Source organism: Pangasianodon hypophthalmus, chromosome 16 (assembly GCF_027358585.1).
Source record: "Pangasianodon hypophthalmus isolate fPanHyp1 chromosome 16, fPanHyp1.pri, whole genome shotgun sequence".
Taxonomy (NCBI): domain Eukaryota; kingdom Metazoa; phylum Chordata; class Actinopteri; order Siluriformes; family Pangasiidae; genus Pangasianodon; species Pangasianodon hypophthalmus.
In genome coordinates, this window is record NC_069725.1 from 22002187 (window position 1) to 22028336 (window position 26150).

At 39.2% G+C, this 26150-nt stretch overlaps 1 protein-coding gene across 3 annotated transcripts; it reads right to left on the bottom strand.

The window, feature by feature from the left end:
- Nucleotides 1-1383: 1383 nt before the first annotated feature.
- cc2d2a (coiled-coil and C2 domain containing 2A) lies at nucleotides 1384-25524 on the bottom strand. 3 transcript variants are annotated; one of them, XM_026920912.3, is made up of 39 exons: nucleotides 25398-25524; nucleotides 24986-25100; nucleotides 24023-24098; nucleotides 23582-23638; nucleotides 22898-22978; nucleotides 22621-22759; nucleotides 21678-21769; nucleotides 20769-20870; nucleotides 20038-20127; nucleotides 19151-19363; nucleotides 18819-18975; nucleotides 18450-18586; nucleotides 17054-17185; nucleotides 15313-15522; nucleotides 15098-15204; nucleotides 14810-14950; nucleotides 13567-13723; nucleotides 13182-13438; nucleotides 12126-12303; nucleotides 11877-12030; nucleotides 11549-11696; nucleotides 11088-11226; nucleotides 10309-10512; nucleotides 10065-10157; nucleotides 9624-9715; nucleotides 8669-8836; nucleotides 8471-8576; nucleotides 7730-7839; nucleotides 7530-7626; nucleotides 6896-6991; nucleotides 6127-6303; nucleotides 4271-4474; nucleotides 3991-4080; nucleotides 3791-3904; nucleotides 3514-3648; nucleotides 3122-3244; nucleotides 2944-3002; nucleotides 1936-2113; nucleotides 1384-1829 (listed from the first exon to the last, which is right to left on the bottom strand). In XM_026920912.3, the coding sequence occupies exons 2-39, from the start codon at nucleotides 25027-25029 to the stop codon at nucleotides 1641-1643; spliced, it is 5046 nt and encodes a 1681-aa protein (XP_026776713.3). In that variant the 5' UTR covers nucleotides 25030-25100; nucleotides 25398-25524; the 3' UTR covers nucleotides 1384-1640. The 3 variants fall into 3 exon arrangements, with proteins under 3 accessions (XP_026776713.3, XP_053096867.1, XP_053096868.1); XM_053240892.1 differs by having other exon boundaries at nucleotides 24986-25095; nucleotides 25398-25479; XM_053240893.1 differs by lacking the exon at nucleotides 23582-23638.
- Between the last annotated feature and the right edge of the window lie 626 nt (nucleotides 25525-26150).

Below are 26150 nucleotides of genomic sequence, written 5' to 3' on the forward strand. Positions count from 1 at the left end.
TTTGCAAAAACACCTTATTGATGAGAGAGATGAAATGAGAATGGCCAGACTGGTTTGAGCTGACAAAGACTACTGTAACTCAAACAACCACTCTTTACAAATGTGGTAAGCAGAAAACCGTCTCAGAACACATTAAATCTTAAAGAGGATGGGATACAACAGCAGGGTTTCCAGGTTTCCAGGGTTGGAAAAATGTCAGCTGGTCTTTTTGCTCAGGTGAACAGGTGCGCAGGTGTTCCTAATAAAGTGGACTGTGTGTGTATACTATTCTTGAATTAAAGATTAAAAAGTGCATCAAACACTAATGTTATCCAGCACACAATGATGAGGAACAGTGGAAGAAGATCATCAGTAAATTAACACAATGGCTGTGTTAAAATGTGCTGTACGTACAGTGACACCTGCAGAGATAGTAATATTCATGAATGTAGTAGGTTTCACACAGTGTTTAATTCCTGTACGTTCACAGCACTGCTGAGGTCAGGAACTTTCTTAAAACAGTTTAGAACACAATAGAATACAAAAAAAATATTATGGTTCTCTTGTTTCTGCGAATTTATTTTGATTTAACCTTAAACGCTTTCTTCCAATGCAGTCACAGGAAAAACAGCCCCACACATATGCGATGTGTGAGAAAAACCACACAGACATGTGTATGTGTGCCTGTGCCTTTCATCCGCGTCTTAGTATGAGAAATGATGTTATTTTCTTTACTGTGGTTTGATTTCAAAGAAATGCAAGGTTTTTTTTCCCCCCGTCTCAGGGAATGAGCATAAAAACAAGACTAGAGACTGTTATTGAGAAAAATAAATGTTCACTCAGTAGTGACACATTTCTACATTTCCTCAGAGGAGGGATAAGATGTGACAAACGTGCAACTTTTAAAGCTTAATCGTTAATGATTTGTTTTTGGCTATGACTAAGACAATTTGAAGCGGTTTTGCTCCGTAGTGACGCTACAAGTAACCTGTTTTGACTAGTGCCAAGGAGTCTGAACAGATGATGCTGGAAAACAAACACATATTTCTCTGTCAATTCATCTATCAACACTCTGATTTCATCATCAATCATCAGTTCACAAAGCAGACCAGAGAGGGTAAATAAAATGACAGAGGCTAAAACTATCTCTAGCCTCTGTCTCTAGCCTTGTAGCCACTCTCTGATCCACGTTTAGAAAACGAAAGTCACAGAACGACCGTGAGATTTTTTCATACTTCTCTGCTCTTCTGTTTTTTTTTCTCTTCATGTACTACAGTATTTTTTCAAAAACTCTGCTAGGTTCACCAGACTCCTGCTCTATAGTATTATGACACAAAAGAAAAGATGATTACAATACAAGTTGTGCTTGTATAGCTTGATAGTGCAATTTCATGCAGTCATCACTGATATTGAAAATATATTTGAGATTCAAGTAAAAATACTAAATCTTCAGTAATAAACAGTCACAAAATATACTTCTGTAATACACTGATTAAAACCTGTATCTAATATAATTATATACATATAAAATTAACCTATAAGCAGACTACAGCATTCTGCTGAGTTCAATGACAATTCAAAAATGTCACAATAAAAAAGTTCAACATATTTATAAATTCTGAAAAAAGCTACATCCATGAATCTGGGTAGTGTTGTGAAAGCTAGCGTGTGCGGACTAGCGAGGCGATATAAACCCACACGGAGAGTACGTTACTGGGGTAAGGGTGGACGTACACGGCCAGTGCAAACTCCACGTTAGGAGCCTCCACGTTATGGACGCCTGTGCTGTGCACGGCCTCGACGATCGGCCGAATCTCAGAGAACGGAAGGTGCAGGGGAAAGCCGGAGATCTGACATGAGCAAAAAAAGGATTACAGGATTAAGGATAGAACAGGAAGACAAACGTTAATCCTAAATCACTTCCTACCATGGACAATAGAAAGGCTTAACGCTTACCCTGTAGTCTCCCAGCAAGCTTTGCAGCTCGAGCCGATGCTCCTCAGCGACCTCGCGGCCTCCGCTCCGTTCCAGCTTGGGCAGGAAGTGCCGTAACGTGGATGTGCAGTATCGGTTCCAGCGAGTTGGGTGTCTCGGGCGCCATTCCATGATCTTCTCCCTCAGCACCTTTTCTATCCTACAGAACATAATGTTGGAGAAACAAAAGTATTTTTAAGATATAAACCCAAAATAATATGTAATGACATAGAATTATTCTTGTACATGCAAAAAAAAATATGATGCTTTTAGCTCAGAACCCTGAGTTTAGGCCAATATCTGATACTGATCACACACAGGGTCTCGTTTACTGTATTTTACTTCAGCAACTGATAAGCTGTGCTTTTGTTTTTGTGCATTAAGTATAAAACAAAATAAATAAAAGTCATTATAAAATATTCAAATATTCAATAAATCTGCTCCAGTTTCTGCCCCAAGCTCTGTAATCAGGACAAAAATTAAATGATGGCGACCCCCAACATCCAACCAATCAGAACAAGGAGGCTGTCAATCATCCTGACTGTTACTTGAGAAAGCTTGCATTTCAGCGTAGGCAGCAGTCATGCACGCATGTGTGCTAACGCTAGCTGTTTTGTGGCTGTGGCTTTGGAGCAACACTGAAAGAAAGGGCTGTATTTGTGTCGGTGCCAAAATTGCTGATTATACCTGATTATGGAAACTAATTAACTCTCCTGAGTTTCTTGATTTTGGATAAAATAAAAATATATTTCAACATCACATGCATGTACAACATGCTGAAAAAAATATTTTAGGGAAAATCCCAAATGTATTTGATGTTTTTGGATGTTTTACGTGCGTCCCTAACAGAAACAAAGGCTAGTGTTAAAGAGATGAACACAATTCCAGTGAAAGAGAGAGAGCGATTGAGAGAGAGCGATTGAGAGAGAGAGATTGAGAGAGAGAGAGAGAGAGAGAGAGAGAGAGAGAGACTGTGTTATGAACACATACCTGTCCTGCAACTCTGCTGCAGCTGCCTTTTCTGTCCTTCTGTACACCAGCTCCTCGGGCTTCACATACACACAAACACAATACACACAATCATACATACACTTTATAACACAAAACTTCAATTCTCCTCTCACAGAATGGTGATTTGGTGAAGCTCTTGATTTCTCCACCCACTCACCTGTACGCTGGAGAGGCCGGGGCTGGGGAACGCTCTGGAGAAGAATGGTTTCCAGCACTTCGGTTTGGTGACATCAAACCCCATCCTCATTGGAGTGGCGTATGGCTGAATATTAAACCACACCTGCAGGAGAGAAATGAGCAAACTGTCAACCTTGTATGATTAGCACCTTTGTGAAAAGTTCTAAAGAAGGAAAGCTGGACACCAAACATGCCTTGGCTGATCTTCATTTGGGGTGAGTGTGTTAATTAGACTTTTCACTTATTAGAGTAATAAGAAATACCATGTACAGTAAAATGGCTGTTACATCAACAACAAGACTGAGGAAATAAAATACTACGGCAGTTACGGACTGAAATTCACTCGAAGTGTGTGTGTGTGGATGCGCTCACGTTATCTGCGTTGACCAGGCAGCCGACAGTCTGTAGAGGGCAGAACGTGTCATATTGTCCATAGTACTGACCCGTACTGGGGTTCCAGATCACGTAGCGGTTGTGTTCTTGGGTGAGAACGTATGCCGTGGGGCCCTGCAACGAGTAACACGCAGACATTAAATCACAACTGCAGCAATACTTCATCCTAGTTAATATATCAATAAATAATTCTACTATGTAACTCAATGGATGCCTCAGTAGAATAATATTCTTTATAAGATGTGACGCCCCTCACCTCAGGGATGGCGGTTCCTATGATGAGCCACGCCTTTTTGCCCATGGACAGGAAGTAATTGCAGAGCAGGACAGCGTGCTCCTCCTCATCTCCCGCTAACAGCATCAGGAATTGCTATAAACATGATATAAAAAATTCTAGGAGAGCAGCAAACACCTCGACAAGAGAGAGGACTTATGGAATTATGGAAGTACACTTACATCGCAGGTGCTCCATAAATCACAGATGCCAGAGAAAGACACACTGTCTGGCAGAAAGGGAACGAGAGACACATATCGAGCGACCAGCTCCTGGAAAGAGACAGAGCAAATCTCTAGAATTACCGTTTTATTGACAATCTCATGCAATTGCTTATAAAGTAGACGATCAGGAAAGACAGAAGTTCATGTCTGTGTGTTCTATAGTAAACACAGGCTTCTATGGTTTTTGATTCCACACAGTTTAACATGTGCTACGATGTGAAGTGTTAGCTGAGCTCACCGTGGCCTCCTGGGGGTTGTTGGGAAAAGCGTCCAGCAGCTCCTGTGGAGGGCTGAGGGGTCTGATGAAGCGTGTGATGAAGACAGTTTTGCCGTTCATATCCACCACGGTGGTGAGACAGGGTCGGTCCGGGAACCTCTTCCCTGCATCCTTCTCGAAGCTCTCGCACGCCAACAGCAAACGCTCAACTTCCTGCGTGTCAAACTTCACCAAGCCAGTGACAAGACAGTTAGTACTTACAGTGAGGGGAAATAAGTATTCAGACACTTTTGTTTTTGTTATTCCAGCTCACACTTCAAATTTACACACACAATGTACTTTGTATTTATAAATATGAAAACTAGAAAAGAGTTGCAGGAAGACCTGAAAGCAGCAGGAATTAAACTGTTTCACAGAGAACATTAAGCAATAAACTGCACTGCAATCATCTCTGTTCCTACACCTTAGACAAAAATCCTGTACTATCTCGTCTCATTGGTCCATTATATTTGTGCCTTCTTAGCCAAGTGTGCATTTAGTAGCATTCTCTTTCGTACAGATAGACTCTTATGAGCTGCAGAAGTTGTATGTTTCAGATCACTTTCGCTCCACGGTAATGAAACATGGTAATGAAAGTAAACATTTTCAAGTAAACATTCAAAAACACATTATTTGAAGGATACGTGTGTAGGGCCTTCACAAGCATTCATGAGCATTATATTAATCTTTTATATAGCAATATGTAGCAGTGCTGAAGAACTTAACAAAAGGTTCATGTCAAATAGACTTGTGAGGTTTCATATAACCTAATCTTTAAATGAATACAATAAAATAAAAAAACACCCCAATTATCAATTTCGGTAGATTGAAAAAGTTATTTTTTTTCTTTATCTTGGAAATTATTAGTTTGTTTGTTGGTTTTTTTTTTGTTTTGATTAAAAGCACTTTCATAACACATAAGTTGCAGAAGGTATAGAGTAGTTCATTACAGTGTTATACATGCAAATTTGATTCTCATTTCATTTTGAGGGCATTAAAATCATTCATTTGGCTGTCATATGGGCTTCATGAATAAGTGTAGTATTGCTGGAATGGTGCTTCTTAATAGATTTGAATACTAATTAATTCTAATTAACCACCAGCACTTTAGCTAAAGAGCATTTAGTACCTAAAAGAAGGAAAGAGCATCCATGCACCTAAAAGAAATTGACACAGTAAACACAAAAATCCCAAAAGCTCGTCTCACAGGCTCATACCTCACAGAAGATCTCACAATAGTAATAATTTCCAAGAATACAAATGCAAAAAGTCTCAAACAAGTTGAACCATAATGATAATTTAGGGTCTATGCTCTATCTCTAAAGAAAAAGCAGTACATTTCATAAAAGCATCTATGCCCGCTCACAGGTTTTGACATAAGCCTTAAATAAATCCTTTATTCAGGAAATGTGTTGCGAAGGCCCAGTGTAGGCACCCTTTAAAATAAAGTGTTGGTGTTAAATACAAAATAGGATGCCACTATAAGTAAGTAAGTCTTGTGCATGATCCAAAACCTTGCCTTGGGATTTGTGTTCCTGAATCTGGAGCGTTTAAAGGGATGAAGCTAAAGATCCAGGCTAAAATGACTATCCAGACAGAGTTTTGCTAAAACTGCACAGACAAACTAATGTAGGTGTGTGGGACACTGAGACAGGAAAACACACATGCTGTACTGAGGACGCATCAGTTACCTTTACTTTCTTCATCTATCAAAAGAAAGCAGCAAAATAAGGACATGCAGAAAGAGAAAATGAATCTTTCGTGTGTTAATGGAGAAAAAGCTATCAGAATGAAGATCAGTGTGAAGGAAGGAAGGATGAACAGTGTAAGAGTTTTACCTTTTCTCTGACGGTGTCTCCAGGCACCAGCTGTGGTTCGATGGTGATGAAGAGGGTGAGGAAGGTGCCTTCACTTAGACTCCGAACCGTGTCGTAGCCGCCCTCGGTGCCTAGGCTCCGCTCTTTACTGTAGCCTAGCAACACTGGGGGCGTGGCCACCTTAAACGTCCCGTCAATCTACCAATCAAACAGTAACAAAATTAAATCCTATTTTTAAAATCATTCCCAAATGGTGGAATTATTAGTTTTCCCTGGGCTCAGTCTGAGTCGAGTGTGACAAGTTCATCTCGTATTTGTTTGCATATTTTATTTAATTTATTTAATATTTTATTTGATAGCAGTTGCACAAAAATGACTACACCTGAGGCTTTACTGTGTAATATTCTAAGATGGCTCCCAAATATTTCATATTTAAATACATTCCATTTTTTTATTCAAGGTTTTCCTACTTAGATTAAATGTCCTATAATGTTCCTATCAGCTGCTTTTTGGTCATATATGTCAGTTTACACCATATTGTTTTAATTTATTTAGTTATTTTTTACGTTACTCCTTTAAGGTCCAGTTATTGTGGCTTCAGCCTAACATATTTTTCACCAAACCTGAATGCAAAGTGGGGAAAAATAAATGGAAATTTGAAATTCTAATTCTGCTATGGTGTTTGAGGAGAACTAAAAACAAAAACATGAATCAAGAAAATGAGGATTTGTTTAACGCTGAATATATAAAACCTGCCGAATTACAGAATGATCAAACTGCCACAACATACTCGTGACTGCAGGTAGATTGTGCTGAATGGAATCGTGATGGAACCCAGCCAGTGCCTCTCAATGCGTGTGTGAATGCTTCCTCTTTCTCTCTCGTCCTGAAAAAAATAGCAACACCCACACGCACGCACACACAGTATAGCTCTTTAAAAGGAGTGAAATCTTAAAAAGGAAGCTATGCTCAAACATGAAAATAGTTTTAAAAGAATATAAGGAAAGCATTACTGGAAAAAAAATACTGCAGCGGAACTGATAAATGTACGGAAAAAAAATGGTCGTAGTTAGCAACTCCAGAATTCCAAACAGATTCTCTACAATGGTTTATCCAATCACATGTATTCATGTAGATTATTCAGCTCCCTGTGCCAGAGCCTAGCTACAGGGCTAGAGACATTACCTCAGAAAGGAGAACTTTTAAACAGACGTTCAGTGATTTTTATGAATGGAGAGAGAAGTGCGCATTTATTCTTACTGCATCTAATTCAAACATGTATCTCATCTGTTCAGAGTCTGTGCCACTAGTCAAACAACTATAGTAACATGAAGCAGCACTGCGCAGCAAAACATAACCATGTTTTATTTATAGTCAAAAAAAAAAGTAATAATTCAGTCATGTCAGATGCATGCATCTCTCACCTCAACCACCTCATACAGGACCTCGTCAAAGATGCTGATGAAGACCTCGTCGCGGACAGCCTGCAGGCTGGACGTGCTGTAATCTCCGTTTGGAGCGCTGATGGAACAGAGTGGACATTAAGCGCTTATAAACTGAAACTGTACACATAGAAGGCGGTTATACACGGTTGTGGAACATTAGGAAAAGATTATGAGTTCACCTGAATGGCAGCACCAGCTCTTCATTCCAGCAGGGGTTCGGACCCTCGGCTGTGGAGGTCTGCAGTACTGTACGCTGAAAAGAGACCTCAACATAGGGCCGGATCTGGGGCTTAAAACACACACACACACACAGATAGTCACAGATAGATTGTTCAGTATGCAACCAATCGTTACATTTATGACTGGATATAATACATTAGTTACATTCATAACTACAGGAAGTATTCATAACTAATACTGGTAACACTTTCAATGAAGGTTATATCTATAATAAACTATGAATATATTCCTATCATGTTATAATGCATTCAGAAGGCAGTATATATATTGTGAGAATCGTTTTTACGTAAATGCATGGCACTTTATAGCTATTTTATTGTGCATTATGGAGTGCAAACATGACGCATTATAAGCAGTGTTCATACCACATATCACCACATATCACATATCACAAGTAAATATAATGATACTGATGTAATGTGCTATAAGTGCTACTTATATTCTTTTAACAGTCATAAATAATTAAAAACGATATGTGTTACAACATGAATGTAATCATAAGTCGTTATAAATATGGCCTTCATAGAAAGCCTTATGGTAATAGTACTCATTTCTCTCTCTCTCAGTAAATGATAACTATAAAAAAGCCATAAAAGAGGAAATCTGCTGTAATAAAAGTGAAAGCCACAAGCATGACCATGCAGTAAGCGTGCTGATTGCGGACAGTAAAGTTGACGTACCTGGCCGAGGGGCCACTCGCCACCCTGGAGTGCAGTCTGAGAGGACTGAGCTGGTGTAAACGGCTCAGCGTAGGAGCGAGCGCTCTTAGACGCCGCTGCAGGTTTGCTGTAAATAACAGCATCATTACGAAAATATTTGAGAAAATACCAGAAATCCTGGATTACATAACATTTATTAAAATCCACGTCTGTGTGTACCTGGCGTGAGGTTTACGGACGGGGATGTCGTAGCCTCTGATGATGTTCAGCAGCAGTTTGATGTCTCCGTCTGAAAGGTTCTGAGCTGTCACTTTCTTCCTCTCTTTTCTCCGAGGCTTCAGAGGACGCTTGGGCTCGGCCAGCTTGAACAGGTTCAGGCCTAAAATCCTGACAACACGAACCAGAGTCATGGTGTAATTCTGATATATAGTAAATAAACTTGAATAAGCAGTAGAATAATAATTCACTAGAAGAAAATCCTAGCAGGCAGAGAGGGGGAAAAAAACTGAATTTCACAACAAAAACCATAGTGGATTTCAGGTTTTATTTTTTGCTGATGCCAAGCAACAGTAATAGCGGTGTGATAATACGTAAATTACTTAATAATTTAGTGGCGCTTTACAAACCAAAAAGTCCCCCTTTCTTGCTTTTTCCTCTTCTTTGAAGAACAATTATGGACTTACATTAGCAATATATTAAGTCACTTTTTACTCTATTAAAAACGCTCCTAAGAGAGGAAGCGAGAAAAACCAGGAAGGAAAGTAAAGGAAGTGGGAAAACGAAAAGCAGAAGATAATATTTAACTTTCCCACCAGTTTAATTTTATTTATGTTTAATACTGACTGCTGCTTTAGCTGAAAAAAACAAAGGTTTTCACAAGGTTTTCAGGTGTCTTCCATATCACCACAGCGAACGGGTCAATGATCGGGTTTTTTCTCACTACTGTCACCTCTGTCTTTCTCAGTAAGGATCTAAATATAAATCTGCATGTATGTCTATTGTTAAAAGCGTTATACAAATGAAACTGTGTAGAAGTGCAGAACTGTTCTTTACATCGTAGACCAAGTTTTCTTTTTCCTAAAAATTTAAAACAGCTGACTTGAGCTTTGTAATAAATAATAGAGATGAATAAAAATAAAGGTGGTGAATTTGTGGGGAGAGGAAGGGTGATTACCCGATGCTTGGTACGTCCTCTTCCACGATCACATCCGACAGAATGTAATGATGTTTCGCTATGAGGAAGCGATTAATGACGGATTCCCGCACCTGAAGGAGAAGGAAATGAAAGAAAGTGGATGTACAAATGAAACAGTCAATGGTATCACTTCCACATCCATTTTACAAATAGACGCATTTCCTGAGAAAAGAGAACATTGGAAACTAGGAATGTGACAACATCTGTAATAAACAATCCCAAACATCTCCTCACAGAACCCTGCACCATATCAACAACTACATGCGTTTATTTTTAACGGTTTATGTTAAAACACACATATAGCTCCATGGGTTAGCTATATCGGAACCAGTGCATTAATATAAACTACTGCCAGAGCTGCTGTTATAGAAAATGAATCAACACCTTTAGACCAATCAGAATTGAGAATTCAACACTTACTTTCCGTAAATACTTGGCCACCAGAGCTCTGTGTGCGTCCATGTACTCCTTGGTGTTGACCAGCTCCCCTTCCTTCAACCTGCGCTCATAATCCTGACACATTGAATGAACAAAAAAAAACATTACACGTTTATATTTAACGTCTCAGCCAAAGAGTGCAGAGAATATGGTGGCTGTGAGCTGTTTGGTTGAATAAGGAAAGGGTTTGATCCATCAGTGTGATCTATGAAACTAGAAATCACACCTCAAACACTTTCTCTGAGATCTCCCGCTCGGTGGAAGGCACGGATTTAAAATGGCGAAACTCGGCCACCTCCTGGCTCCTCAGCCTGAGCAGGCGAAAGCGGCGCGAGCGCTCCAGTTCCTCATCGGACAGGAAGTTAAATTCCTCCTGCAGCTGCTCCAGTCGGAAATAATCCGGGACCGCTAACTCCCCTCCGCTCGCCGCCTGTGGAGCGAGAGAGGTGAGGTGGTGTGTGTGTGCAAACTGACCTCTTTCACATGCAGGCACAATGCCTTGCATAATTATTCACCCCCCTTGTACGTTTCCATATTTTTGGGATTGAGATTTACACAATATGCCTAACATCTGACAGTGTAAAATATTTATTATCATGATACAAAGATTAATTAAACAAAACATTTCTTGCTTACATAAGCATTCACCCCCTGGGTCAGAACTAGCTTCGGTTGCAATTACAGCTCTTCGGAGTTATGTCTCTACCAGCTTTACACATCTGGAATCTTGACTAAATTGCTCAAAATCTGTCAGATTAAATAAAGACTCTTGATGGACAATTTTGAAGTCTTGCTACAGATTCTCTATCGTCTTCCTTGAACATGATTTTGAGCTTTCATTAATCAAATCACAGAAACTCCTCTGTCAAAATATATGAATAATCATCCTAAGTTATTTAAACTAATCAATTCTGGGCTTGAAGATCAACATGTTTGCTGTGTAAATCTAGAATTAACTGCTTTAATCAGCTAATGTGGAGCTGATTATTGTGTGAGCTCACGCACTGAGAGCAGCTGCATTATGGAGGAGTTGTTGGGGTCGTTGGGGTCAAGGCGAGATTCAGCTGCCCATTTCCCCAGCTTCTTCATGTCATTTAGTCCAGACGCCCCAATGCACGCTATAGCATCCATCTGCCTCAGACCACTACAGAGCGAGGGGGAGAGGGAGAGAGAGAGAGAGAGAGAGAGAGAGAGAGAGAGAGAGGATAAAAATGTGTTAGTATTGGCTAGTGATTTTAATCAGAGAAGTCAAATTGCAGAGAAAAAATTAGCACATTTTCAATATTTTGTTATGGTTGCTATGGTGATATAAATGACTTCTCGACTGCCTGATCCTGTGAGTAAGTTCACCTAATTTTTCTCTATTTTTACTTCAGCAAGATCTGGGCATAGCTCTACTACTGCGCTACAGTGTGTGTGACGTAGAAGTTGCTGATTGTGTATGGTGCTGTCTTTCAGCCTCTCACCTGTGTATACCTGCACCAGGCTGCCCAGAGGGTGGAGCCAAGGGCAAGTCATCCTCTCCTACAGCCCACGACACACAGCAGGACAGCTTCCCTGAGGTCAGCAGCGTCTGCTTGTTACTGCCATCAGCCATGAACGAGAATGGCACGTCTGACACGACACACATCCAACACACATGTTTATGTGTATAAATGATCATTGTCTAAATTTCACTAAAAGTTCTTGAGTCTTTGAGTGCAAGCATACAATTTTATAACAATGGCTTTAAAAAAAGACAAGCTGATCAGTCTTTGCAGTCTTTGCTTTGTGTGTGTGTGTGTGTGTGTTTACCACTGCCCACGCCCTCATGGTTAAACGCGACCCTCTGGTTGCTGCTGAACTCCAACTCTTCAGATGAAGCACTTCCTGTTAAGATGGAAGTTTCCGGAACTGGTACACACACCTCCGCCAAGAGATTGGTGGACGATCCGGCACTCTCATATATCTGACATGCAGAGTACTTACAGTCAAACCACACACACACACACACACACACACACACACACCACATGAACACACATAACCTTGAACACACACTACCTGCAGTTTGATGCTCTCGGGCCAGTTCACGATCTTCAGGTTGAACATCTGGCCGAAGTGAACCCGGAAGTCCATACTGAGCGAGCGACTGTCCGTTCTGGAAACTTCTTTGTCGTTGTACAGCACTTTAATGAAGAGAGAGCGCTTTGCTACGTCCTCCCTCCGTGCAAATTCACCTCTGGGAACAGAATAAGACACAACACATGGGACACAGCTGGGGAAAGAGCGGCAACACCGTACAACTGTTTACAATAAATAGAAACAGGAAATTAATAGTACTACTTAAATTCTGTTTCAAATACAACTTTATTAACGTGGGCCATTTCTTTCCACTGTCATAACCACGTAAAATACATTTTGGAGCTATTTGGTGCCTTGGTTGCTATATTGTTTCATATAAAGTGCTTATCTGGCAGTTTTCTAATAGATGGTAATTCTCTAGCCCTCATCCTGTTGTACAGTATGTCACATAGCTTTACGCTAACTTGCTAACACATACGCTTGTGTTTTAACTCTTCCTCAGTAATTCCACAGACGTTGACCAGCTCAGGTTCTTCTTTTTGGTTCCTTTCTATTGTTCTTTCATGTGAATAATGCTTTCAGCTGGCTCTATTTGCATTTCTGTAAAACCAGTTTGTGAAAGCACTATTTACTCTAAAAATGGGTAATTGAAGCTTGTGTTAATTTTTTTTTTTTTAAAGTTGGTTGCGTAGTTGCCAGTTGGAACACCTCATTCAGAGGTTCACATGCGCAGCACAGAACAGAAGGAGTATTTTGTTCTTGTATTTAAGTAATATTAAAAGAAATTTATATTTTATCCAAAGTGTGATTGAAAATGAATACTTTTGCTTAATTACATTAATTGATTAATTAATTACATTTATTAATTACTTAATTAATTGCTTAATTAATTACATTTTTAAATAAAATACATTTTTCCTTAGCCCAGCTATCAGTCCTAATCAATTACATTTCCATATATTTTTATCTGCATTTATTCATGATACTTTAACATCTTGGGTAACATGTGTGTGTGTGTGTGATCTATCTGTTTACCGTGGACACTGTTCATTAGGAGTGATCGGAGCGGAGACAGTGAGTTCTGGAACCAAAACCGATTCTCCAGGTTTCCTGCGGATCTTCGCAGCTTTCTCTCGGACCTGCTGCTCCAAACTTGCTGTGTCAGGTTTCTCTGGAGGTTCTGGTTTCATTCGTGCCTCTCCCAGCTCTTCCTCACTGTGCTCATCCTCTTCTTCCTCTTCCTCACCTTGCGATTGCTGTCTTCTCTTCTTCTGCTTCTTCTTTACAGCTTTCTAAAATCAATAATTAAAACTGCTTTGCTTAAAAATGAATAAATAATTCCCACAGCTAGGTTCACTAGCTACTACGCTCATCTTTTTTTTTTTATGTTGCACAATTAATAATGGTGTGGTAATGGTACCTGCTTCCTCCTCCAGGACCTCCATTCCTCCAGATGTCTCCGGTACTCAACCATCTTCCTCTCATAGTCCTCTGCAAGCTCGGTCTGCAGCTCGGCCACCTCTGCTAAGATCTCTGCCTCGTGTTCTCGTTCGTCCCGTCCTCTCTCCACCTCCTCTCTGAGAGGAGAAGAGATAAAAGAGTGAGGATAACCCTCCAATAAAGCTTTTATATACAATTAAAAACTATTAAATGTCATAACACTGCAGCTCTTGGTTGAGACCAACACCATGTTTAGTGAGACCAATATCCAAGACTGAGAGAAGTCCAATACGCCAACACTTTAATCCAACACTCTCCAATAATTAAACTCAACAATCAAGTAGGTTAATCATTAGTGTTGGTTGGAGAGTGTTGAATCAGTGTGTTGGTGTTTTTGGTGGAGTATTGGATTAAAGTGTCGGCGTTTGTTGAAAAGTACTGGATCAGTGTGCTGGTGCTTGTTGTGTGTAATGGGTTAATCACTGGTGTCAGATGGAGAGTGTTGGTTTAGTGTTCTTACCGTTTCAGTATTCAGTTGGTGTTTGTTGGAAAGTGCTGGATTAATCATTAGTGTTTGTTGGAGAGTGTCGGATTAAAGTGTTGGCGTTTGATGATAAGTGTTAGATTTGGTGGAGACTACCAGATTAATATGCTGGTGTTTGTGGGAGAGTAATTGATTAATCATTAATTAACGATTAGATTTTTTTTTTTAACGATTAACGATTTTTGTTGGTATTTGTTGGAAATTGCTGCATTAATTAATTAGTGTTAATGCGTTGGTATTTACTGTCATGTTTAGGATTACTTTGTTAGTTTGTTGGAAGGTGTTGGTTGATCACTTTGTTTTTCCATCGGATAATCTTGAATGAATGTTTTGGTGTTTGCTGAAGCATGTTGGATTGTTTCACTGGTGTTTAATGGATAGTGTTGAGTCTGTTTTTTTACGTTCATTGTCGAGTGCTAAGTGTTATAACTAAAAATTGGTTAGATTACTTTTACTGAGGAGTGTTGGACTGATTTGTTTATTTTTGTTGAATAGTTTTGATTTGGCTTGTTCATGTTTACTTAGGCACATTGGATTAACTTCGGTGTTTATTTTGATGATGATGAAGAGTATTTGCTGTTAACTGAAGAACAATGTTGTGTATGTTGATGTACTTTGACGAACGCTGGATTAGTCTGATGTTTCTGTTGGAATGCTGGTTGTTTTTAGCTGTACGCACTTCCTGATGTAGAGTTTGTAGGGCGTGTTGGTGAAGCCCTGGAATTCCCGCAGTGATTTGAGCTCTTTCCACACTTTGACGATGCTCTTCAGCAGAGTTCGGTCCCTCTCTTGCTCTAAGTCTCGGAGCTGACGAGTGTGTCTGATGAAACATGTTCACGAAACAGACATTCAGACACTCCCGAGTCCAACATTTTCAGTCATTAACACAAGAAGATATGATACACAAAATATCATATTCATGCCATAGTACACTATTCAAAAATATCAGAGGCTCAGAACTGCTTACCTTATTTCCTGTTTGTACTCCACAATTCTTTGCTGGCTCACCAGACTAAGGCCCTCTCCGTTATGAAGCTCCAGCATATTGTGAATTGCGTTTCTCAACCCATTCAACTGAAGCCACACACACACAGAAAAGTTGGCTCTGTATTATTAGTACATTTCTTATAGTGAAAGCCATTACTATGGTGACTGAGCATTAGTGAGGCTGCTTAACCTTACCTTATCTGTTAGGAGACAGGTGAAGTTTTTTTGCCGCCTGCTGAGGAACTGGTCGTACAGCTGGGCCAGCCGAGCCCCCAGCACATGCTCCCTGCTGAACAGGGGATGATGGGAGAATATGAGCCCGGATGCATCGACGTCCAGCTGGTAGTCTCCGTCTGGGTCCCCGACTCCCACAATGTAGCGGTTGACATGTTTAGATTTCAGCGCCTGCACGAAGAGAGACCAGGAACACGCTGGCTATGGTTTCATGCAAGAATTTGTGTCACTCCAAACGAATTAACTGGCCTTCCAGATTTCAAATGAACTCCGCAACCTGTTGAGTTTCCAAGTTCAGCCTGTTCGAACGACTAGCTCGTGTTTTAAATTAAGCCCTTGTTGAAAAGACGGTGTGAAAAATCATTTGTTTGCTACACACTAGGGGTTGCATAGACTAGGCTATCAAAGAAGATAAATGTAGGCCCTATTTTGTTAGTCTAAAAATATTTCAGACAAGCCTATGAAGCCTAGATGAAGACTATGCTGTGAAAAGTCTTTTTTAAAGTTTTGTTTGCTTTAAAACATCCTCAGTCTTAGGAATGTTGCTCATAGGGCTCTGGTGACGGGCATGAGCTTCCATGCTGCGCACTCGCAATTCAATTTCAGTCACAAGACTGAAATTTAAGAATTGGCATATCCCTAAATAATGTTATATGACCCAGAGATTTATTATTTTGCACATTTATTTCACTTATTTATTTATTTTAGTTGTTAACAGCATACTCTAAAGAAGCACTGAAGCTGGAAATGTAATTTATATCCTGTGTATGTTGGTTAATTGAAGTGAGGCATTCTTTGATGTTGTTTATCAGTATTTAACTTCAGTAATGAAATAGTGACATCATGGGGGAAAAAAAAGCAATGTCTGAATCAGTTTTTGTTTAAACTATGGAAAAGACGACTAATTGACAACTTTCAACTAGTAAAAATGAATTTGCATGCAAACTGAGAAGAACTTTTAAGCTATACATATGATTTCTGTGTATTCTGTGTGTGGAGCACTGCATGATATGAAAAAGCACAACGATATTAAAGTAATAACGATCTGGAATATTATGATAATCAATGTGCATTCTGCCAATGGGAAACCAGAACTGTTTGGTCCGTTTTAATTACAATTCCGTGAGAAGGAATTGTTTTGAGGTGGGCTTCTCAAAGCATTACCTCAACTGGCTCGAGGGCATTTCAATCTCTACTCTGATCTCTTATACATTTTGAAAATTGTAGCCAGATGATTTTCTTTCTATGCATACATCAGCGCTTCTGTCAGACCTGTGTGTCCTCGGCCTGGCCTAACAATGTCCACTCTCAGCCCTGCACTAAAGAAATGCCCGTTCCTCGTCATTACATATTCACCCATCTGGAACCAGTCTCAAACGTGACACCTCACACCACCACATAATTCAACACCGTCCTCCTATTGGTGGATTTTTTTTTCAGGCTGAAAATCGTACAATATGAAAATGGCTTAAGGACACTGAGCAGTGACTTGATTGGAAAAAAAATAGTGGCTGTCTCAATTTTTTTTATGTGATCTATGAAATAAGACATCATGTTCTGCTTCATTGTGCTTTTTTTGGGCAAAATGGGTCCTATTTTTAAAAATATTTAAAGATTTAATCAGAATCTCCATTTCAAGTTGGACATATATTTTAGTAAGCATTTTTCTTGGAATCTAACATATATACACTGATCAAAATACCTTTCTGTAGACAGTCTGTAGTGCCGGTTCTAGCTCCTCCTCCAGATGGAAAAGGGGCGGTCTTGACGAGGACTCTCTAATCGGATCAGGCAGAGCCATGATCCGCCCATCATCACCAAACCACTTCATACCCTGAGTGGAAAAGAACGGCCATCATGTTTCTTAGTAGACACTACGGGCACTGACGAAGACACAAACAATTGGGAAAACGAAATCTCCTCTGAATCCAACAATTATCATAAACAATCAGCAACAAGCCTGGATTTTTTTTTTTATTATTATTGTTTGCATTGGAAACCTGATCTTTGTGTGACTGCTAAGACATCATATGGACATGATTTTGAGAATTGTAACCACCCATTTGTCAAACACTATGACAGAATATATAATGTATTATGAATATTGGGCTGATTCCATGATTGTGGTGCCATTTGGCCCTGAACTCTAAAAAAATAAACTTTTGAAAATCACTGAACATGCACTTAACCAATCAAAGAACATGTTAAATCATCTCAGCCAACAATCTAATGTTTCAAGGTTTTTTTTTTTTATTCTTAAATGAATAATAGCATTGAGTTTCTTTTTTAGCAACGAGCTTGCAAATACATAAAATACAATTATAATGATTTATTTCAAATGTATTTTTATATTAATAATTTACTTTCAATCTATAATTAAAAAAATAGACTTAAAGTGACTTCGTCAGTCAATATCACAATATCACTGAAAATACAGAAAAAAAGAACGTGGGAAATTCATTTTCTTCTTCCCGTGATCTTTAAGAAATGCGGATGACGCAACTTCCTGTTGAACATGTACATATAACTTGTAGAATATTCCATATATTTCATGAGGGAATGTCCTGAGAGAATGAAATAAAATAGTTTTTTTTATAAACTATAATGGATAAATAAAGGAAATAAAGGAAAAAGATGCTCCAAGCATGAGAAGCATGAGAAATAATCAGATTTTTGAGTATATTAATGATTATATTTCAAGGCAATGTGTATTTATAGTAGGCTTGAAGAGCCAAAAATGTTGCAGAGATATTAAGTTGTTGGTTGTATCTGGTTGTTGTGAAAAACATTTTAAACTTTACGTTTTATCCAAACCATGCACAATTACTTTAAAACTAAATATTCACATTGTGAAACACAGTACAGAGGGTTTTTTCTTTATTAGGACAGATATCAGAGTCCATGTGGTGAGTTTAAACGCCACAAGTTATTAGGTAAACTTGCGTTACTGTGGGATCTTAATGTGGCACGATGCAGCTCTGCAGGTGCTTCCATTTTCATAAGGAAGTGTCCATTACTCACATGAATAAGTTCCTATTTCTCAAAACACAGAACTTTCACACTTTTCACTAAATCAATACCAACGTTATATCAGTTACCTGATCTTGCTTCAGGATGCGGTTTTCCAGAATGTTCTGATTGGTCAGGGAGACGTATGGTCTCTCCCCTACGTAAAGACCTTCCTCTTCCAGGTAACGGGGACGCACGTTCTCCGGGAGCTTACTAGAAGCAGGCACTGAAGAACAAACACAAACACACACACACACACAGTTTTCTGGCTGCTCTGCTATTTGTTTGATGCCAGCCATGAACAGTATGATTACATTTCAACTATAACTTCATGTACATGTTGAGCTGTACAACAAGAAGATTCAGTTGTATATAAAATGACATAATCAGCTACATAGGTGTACAGTCTGTAGATCTTTATCTAATATACAGGAGCAGTATGAAAGGGGAGACTGTACCGGGTCTCATACTGGGGATGAAGAGAAGCTCTTTCTCTCTTTGTATGTGGCTGCTGTACTCGACATACTCAGCCTTCTTCACTTCCAGGAAGTCCTGCGCTGACTGAATAACGAACAGATCCTCTTCTTCATCTCTGACCAGCGGCGCATCTTCATCCTGAGTTACAGGAGTTACAGACACGGACCGTTTCACTCGTCTGATCTCCAAATTTACCTCACAGAGTGGTTTGATAAACACCTCTGCAGCGTGCATGACAATATTACTTATTTATAACGTGATGTTATATTACTCCCAATATGTATTAAAGGTAGATAAATACGAAGTGCTTCACCCTCTCTGTGGTCTCCTCCTCTCCTTCATGCTCTCCTTCCTTCTCAGCCTCCTCTTCTTCCTCCTCCTCATCCTCACCTCTTCCCTCTTCCTGTTCCCTCGCTTCTTTCTTTGTTTTGACCTTGGGTTGACGCTCTTCAGGTTCAGGTTCAGGGTCAAAGTTGAAGGTGAAGAAGTTGTACGCTTCCTCAGCGGTGGGCAAACCGCTTTCTGTCTGTTCAGTTTAAAGAACAAGCATACAGCTTCATCCCATTAAACAAATTCTTACTGAAAAACAAAGCATTCACTTTTTTTTTTTGTCCAAATAACTCTTTAGAACACTTTACTGGAAATCCTGTTCGGCCTCTAAAGTGCCATCATTAGGCAATATGTAATGAGTAAAATATTTGGGGTGTGCTGTTATAGGAAAACAGGTTCGTGTTATCACTTGCATTATAGCAGCTTTAAACACGTCGTTCTCTCATCAACCTCTCATTTTTAAGTTAATAAGTAAAAGCGCAGTTTGCCATGTCAGTGAGAAACCAGAAAGAACAATGCCTTCTGCCCTGAAGACTGACTGAAAACTCACTGACTTTTACAAATCGCTGACACTGTTAAACATCCGCTTTCAGAAAACGTCACCATATCAATGATTATAAGTTTTTAATTTGTTCAATACCAACGCATTTTTCACACATAAACATGTGTTTATGATTAGCCTTATTAAGTACAGTGTCTTAATCAACACCTTCTAAACTGAGAATTCAACAGCAATTCAACAGTTGCACAAGTAAAAATAATGTACAGTCTTTCTTACACTTGGGTATCACTCTCAGTTTCATTTCTCTGAGTCTACCATCATGTGTCTTTTAAAAAGCACGCCATTACAAGAACAGACTACTTCCTCACCTTATTGTCTCTGGTGACACGTCTGGCTGCGTCCCGGAATTTCACCCTGGCAGCAATGGAAGTGTCGCCCTGGCCGAGAACACTGTCTGACTGCGAGGTCAAAACATCACTTCATGTGTATCATAGAGCTGATCAAAGTTAACCTCTACAAAATCAGTATGACTGAAATCCATTGTAGTGATACAGGAGCTTTGGTTTTTTTTTTTTTTTTTTTTTTTTTTTTGAGAAATGGTGCCAGGATAAGGGAAAAGAATAAATAAGATCAGTTAAGGAACATTATGTAGATCAGCTGTTCCCAAAGCGGGGTGTGGGGTGCCCTAGGGGATCTGGGAATTTTAAAAACTTTTGTTACAGTGATGGAAATCACAACTCAGCATTATCAATAGTATGGTATTTATCATTACATTCTTATAGATATTAGCCAGTTTGACTGGTCATATGAATTAAATACATTTAATCCAAGCGTCAATAAGTCAGTCAATAATTCAATCAATAACTCGAACATGCAGCTCAAGAAGAAAAAGCTTTATGGCTCTCCATGCTCATTTATCATCTGGAAAATTTGTGATAGCCCAAATATTTCTGAAATATTGAGCATAATATTTCAATAACTGGATCATGCTCATGTGCTGAGGGAATTCATGAAATGTATTTTACTGTGAAACAGGTCCTTCACTGCAAAAAATTTTAAGGACCCCCAAGCAAGATGATGTCGTAGTGAGCAGACGTACTTCCTGGTCGAATCTGGTCAGAGTCACTCTGTCTCTGAGGCTCTTCAGACGACTGGCCGGCTCCAGCGAAGCCTCTTGCTCCAACAGACTCGCAGCTTTGGACTGAAAGAGTGTAAATACATCATTGTTACTTTTTGTTGCAAAGTGCTGACACTGGAGACTCCTTCTATAAAGAAGGAAGCTTATCCTTACTCCTATCTCCTTACAGAAAATTCCACCATATCAACGATTATATATGTTTGTTAAATAATAACACGCGTTTATTATCTAATAACATTATATATAATAACTATGTGGCACATCCATCATACAAGTCCCTGTGAATGAGCTGTAACTATCGACACGATAATATTAAAACATGCACATTAATATAAACCTGTGATTACAGTCAGAGCTGATGTTACAGAAAATCAATCCACACCTTCTGACCAATCAGAATCAAGAATTCAACAGAACTGTGGCATAAAAACTTAAAATAAACATTGTTGTCCTAAGGATAATTTGAACATGCTGTTCCATATTTGGCAGATTAAAAAAGGTTTTAATGTGGAAAGAGAAGCTTGAGCTGTTTCCGAAAAATCTTAATTTGATTAGAGCACAGCTGGATTGCAGAGAAAAAGCTGAACATGTTGCATTCCTCCTTGAGTGTGAGTTATGCTGCTTGTTGACACACCGCCTACTCGGCGTGTAAACAGGCCATGCTAAATCTGCTTCACTGACTTCACTTGGCCATTAGCCAGTTCGATTCAGTGTAGTTTTGATGTTTCCATGACACAAACAAATCGTCCATAGCACTCAAGTAAATGTTTTCATCATTCCCTCCTTTCGGTTTGCCCAAAAAAGCTTTCAGAACGTTGACTTTTTGACTTTCTGAGTCACAGTTATTTCCTGCTGTTCGAGTTAGCTTACCCTGGCCTCTCTCAGCTTCTCCCTCATACGCTGCCTCACAGAGCTCTCTGACACACTGGAGTCGGCCCTCGAAACAGGGAGAGGAGGAAGGTCTGAGATAGAGAGAGACACAAAGTGTGTGTACGTGTGTGTGTGTGAGAGAGAGAGAGAGAGAGAGAGAGAGACAGCTGCCAACATTACTAACAAGAAACTCGAGGCAGGCATGGAGGAAAACCTGAATTTTACTACAAAAACACTAGCGTATGTTGGTGGACAGGATAATAAGGCAACGATTCAATATTTGACAATACAACTGAATCAGCTACTATATGATTTTGATTCATAAGGCAACGATTCAATATTTGACACTGTCACTGAGTTGGTTACAATACAAAATAATATATAATTCATAAGGTAACAATTGGTTATTTGTTGATACCACAGAATCTGCTACGATACAATACGATATGAATTTTGAAGTCATTAGACAACGATTTAATATTTGACGATACCACTGAATCAGCTACAATATGATACATTTTCGGTTCATTAGGCAATGATTCGAAATAACACTGAATCAACTACGATCCAATATGATACCATTTTGATCCATAAGGCAATGATTCACTATTTGACGATACCATTGATTCAACTTGGATATGATTCTGATTCATAAGGCAACAATTCGATATATGACGATACTACTTACTCCGCTATGATACAATACCATTTCAATTAACAAGGCAAAGAGTCAATACTTGATGATAACCATTGAATCCGCTACAATACGATTTTGATTTTAAAAAATATCTTAGACTTTATATTGAATTCTTGAGAACATTTTGCATTAGTCGCTGTTGTGAAATAAACCGCACACACAAACCTGCGCTACAAAAACGAATGTCCCTAACTGTAATAGTGAAGCATCCTAATCTAATCCTCATAGAGTCTCCCAGTCTTTCACCTCTGTGTACTCGAGCCAAGCGATCTCCCTCTGCCCTCGTGTCTTCTAGACGCTCCTCCTGCAGCTCCTGCACAACCGTGACCGCCTCCTCCACCACCTCGTCCTCTGGAGGAACCTCCACCGGCATCTCTTTCAACAGCTGGAACAAAAGAGCAGAGGTCTGAGCTTTATGGACAACAAGAAAGACGACCGAGCGACATGTTGCTGTGAAGCTATACTCAGTACAGATACAGTAATCCACTAAACCTGGTGTGACACAATGTCATTGTATTTTTACCTTCTTTTTCTTCTTCATTCTCTGTGCTTTGAGCGAGTGCCGCAGGGTTTCACCCGGGTCCTCCTCTCTGCCGGTCAGCTCCTGGTGTAGTACATAGTGAAAATCAGACACTACTTTAACTACAGCACATATAGTATACAGTATACCACTGCATATTATCAGAGAAATATATTTATATTTCAATTTTTTTTTCTTCATATGAGTGTTTAGAAACTCTTAATCGGTCGTCTCTGACTTCCTGTTTCCTGTATAAACATGAGGCGCCACAAAGGCCAAATTCCCTTCATCAGTCATTGAAATTGGGAATATTAAAGAATATTAGAGAATATGCAAATGTAATGAAAGTGAATAGTTCAACTTCATAAATCGTGGCTTAAATTTAAAATCGCAGGGTTGTCGGATAAAACATAACTCCAAGGTCTAGATTTTTGTACAGAGCTATATTAAGAGTTTCCTAAAGATAACACTTAGTTGTACAAAAGAAATAAAAGAAAGCGAGTCGGGTCCATCTCACCCAGAGCACAACAAACAGTGAAGAAGGAAGTAAAGGAGAAAAAGTAAAGATTTAGAGCATCAAAGACAAGCAAAGAACAAAGGAGTGGATCTAGATCTGGTTTGAAGTTTGAGGAAAGAGGAAAGAAGGAACTATATTCTAAAACGTGACACGAGGGGAAGAGAACCAACCTCCACCGTGGTGTGCTCGTTCTCCTTAGTGGCGCCAGAGTCGGGGGGAACCAGGGCCTAGCAGGCAGAGCACACAGCACACGGTCTTACCACAGCGCACGCGTGTGTGTGTGTGTGTGTGTTAGTGCATTCATGCTTCCCAGGCACCTCAGTGAGCATGTTGAGTCATGCTTTCTACGACTCTACATGTTCTCCTCAGACTAAATGCTTGTTAAAGTCAAGTGAAGTTGAGGGTCTGGGTTCAGGTTCACGCTTCTAAATATTTACATAATTAGCTGAATTTTTAGTAATTCATTAATTAATAGATAGTATTTTCTACATATGGACAAATTTAGCAGACGGTAAAAGGAAATATTTAAATATTTATAAATATTTTGTTTAATTTTCCTTTTCATATTTCAGAAAGAATACCAACAAGATCCAATCAGTGAGATTACAGACCTGCGTGTCATCCCTCGCTTTCACTAAAGACTCCTGCAGCGCCCGCCGTTTCTTGCGCAGCTTCTCCCGGATATCACTAGAAGGAAATAAAATAAACGCATTTTAAAATTTTTAATATCTAAAAATATTTAATATCTGCTTATTGCATTCAACTCAACTAAGACAAGTCATGTTCAAAGATTTAACACACAAAAAAATACAAATAAATCTTTTCTAGTATATTCTCTACGAAATCAATCATCAACAAGTAAGGAATAAAACACTTGGGAGCATGCTGTTATAGAAAAAGAATCAACAACAGGATGGTGCGCTGCAGCAGTTACTGTTACCACCCTGAAGTTGATTATTTTCCTATAACAGCATGCCCCCTAAGTGTTTATTCCTCTTATAACCCAGCAATTCTAATTTTTAGAACGACACTTCATAGTTTTTATCCACAGATCAAGCTAGCTCCTGTTCTCGCTTCCATTATAGCAGCTATAAACAATCGTTCCCTAACCAGCCTCTCTTCTTTCTCTCTCTAAAACTTAAGTAGACAAAAAAATATTTCAGCTTGTCATGTCACTGAGAACTTCTCTGTCCTGAACATGCTGAAAAACTGAAAGTTACAGGTTTACCGCTGACTGTTACAAAGCGCTGACACTGGAGACTCCTTCCATAAATGTTATATAAACATCCCCTGAGCTTGAGTTACTGTCTGTCTGGAGTTCTGCATGTTCTCCTCATGTTCATGTGGGTTTCCTTTGGGTTCTCCAGTTTCCTCCCAGCTTCAAGAACTTGCCAGGAGATGAACTGGTGACTCTTAATTGCCCCTGGTTGTGAATGTGTAAACATGGGTGTGTGTGTGTGTTTATGGTGTGCTATACACCGGGATAGACTCCGGATCGACCCTGACTTGGATAAGGCAGATACTGAAGATGGTAATGATGATAATTCTTTGGATTAACAGCATGAAGTAATCACCTGGAAGTAGACATAATGAAGGAAGCTCCAAGGAAGACCTTCATATACTACACTGTGTTATAATTCAGGAGAAGCTTGATTGTCACACTGGTCCATGCTTCCTACTTCTGCTGTGCTGAATTAAAGAAAGAAGAGAAACATTTAGACTAAATGAAGCAGTAACTAAACTATATATAAGGGGGTTTTATTATTAAAAACCTTATAAATGATAGCAATAGTCATTTAAAACAGCAATGGTACCTTCATTACACTACAATAACAACACAAACACTGAAAATATGTATACTTCGACTGCATTCAAAACAACTACAACATACTAAATAGCATGTTAAAATAGTACACACCTTTATCCACATATTTTATAACTTTATTTCAGTAAAAATTAAAGCTCAGAAGCACTAAAAGCTCTTACCGCCATCATGTCCCTTCGCTGCTTGGTAACGGAGAGAAACTACGGCGCAACCAAACACGGAGAGCAGCAGCGCAACCGCACCCAAGTTGCTGGAGGAGGAACCGCGGCTTCTGATTCGCCAGACTTACTGACGTAATGAGTGACGAATTGAGCAATGATTGGCTCACTTTACAACAACGCCAAAAATACGTTATTTTATTGTTATTTTTTTTATAGTGCATTTTTCGCTTGAGAATGACACACACACAAAAAAAGACACAAAAATTATATTAATAAATATAATTTACCGACACTAAAACGAGAATAGTAAAATTAATTAATATGTCAAAAATATTAAATATAACGAGTTAAAGGTGCAACAGTCAATATTTTTCATTTCTTACTAGTACAAATAATGTGGAAAATTATGTAGATATTATTAAAAACAATATTTTAAGCTATTTTCTCAGAACAAGTGTATTACGTAGCTGAAAAAAAACAGTTTGGAAACCTGCCTTCCGGTCCGGAATGTTTGTTTGTATTTGGATTGGCCTCCTGTCAGTCATTTTATAGACACGCCCCCAACACCCCTACACATCCTCATAAATCATTATAAGGGCACATTGCATGTTTATAGACTTGTAACTTGTAACAGCAGCTGAATGTCGGAGTGCGCTTGAAAGTGATGTTATGACAGTCCTTGCTAATGATAACTCTAGTTAGAATGCTAGCTAGTACATGCTAAATAATCTAGTTAGCATGCTAACTGTAGTT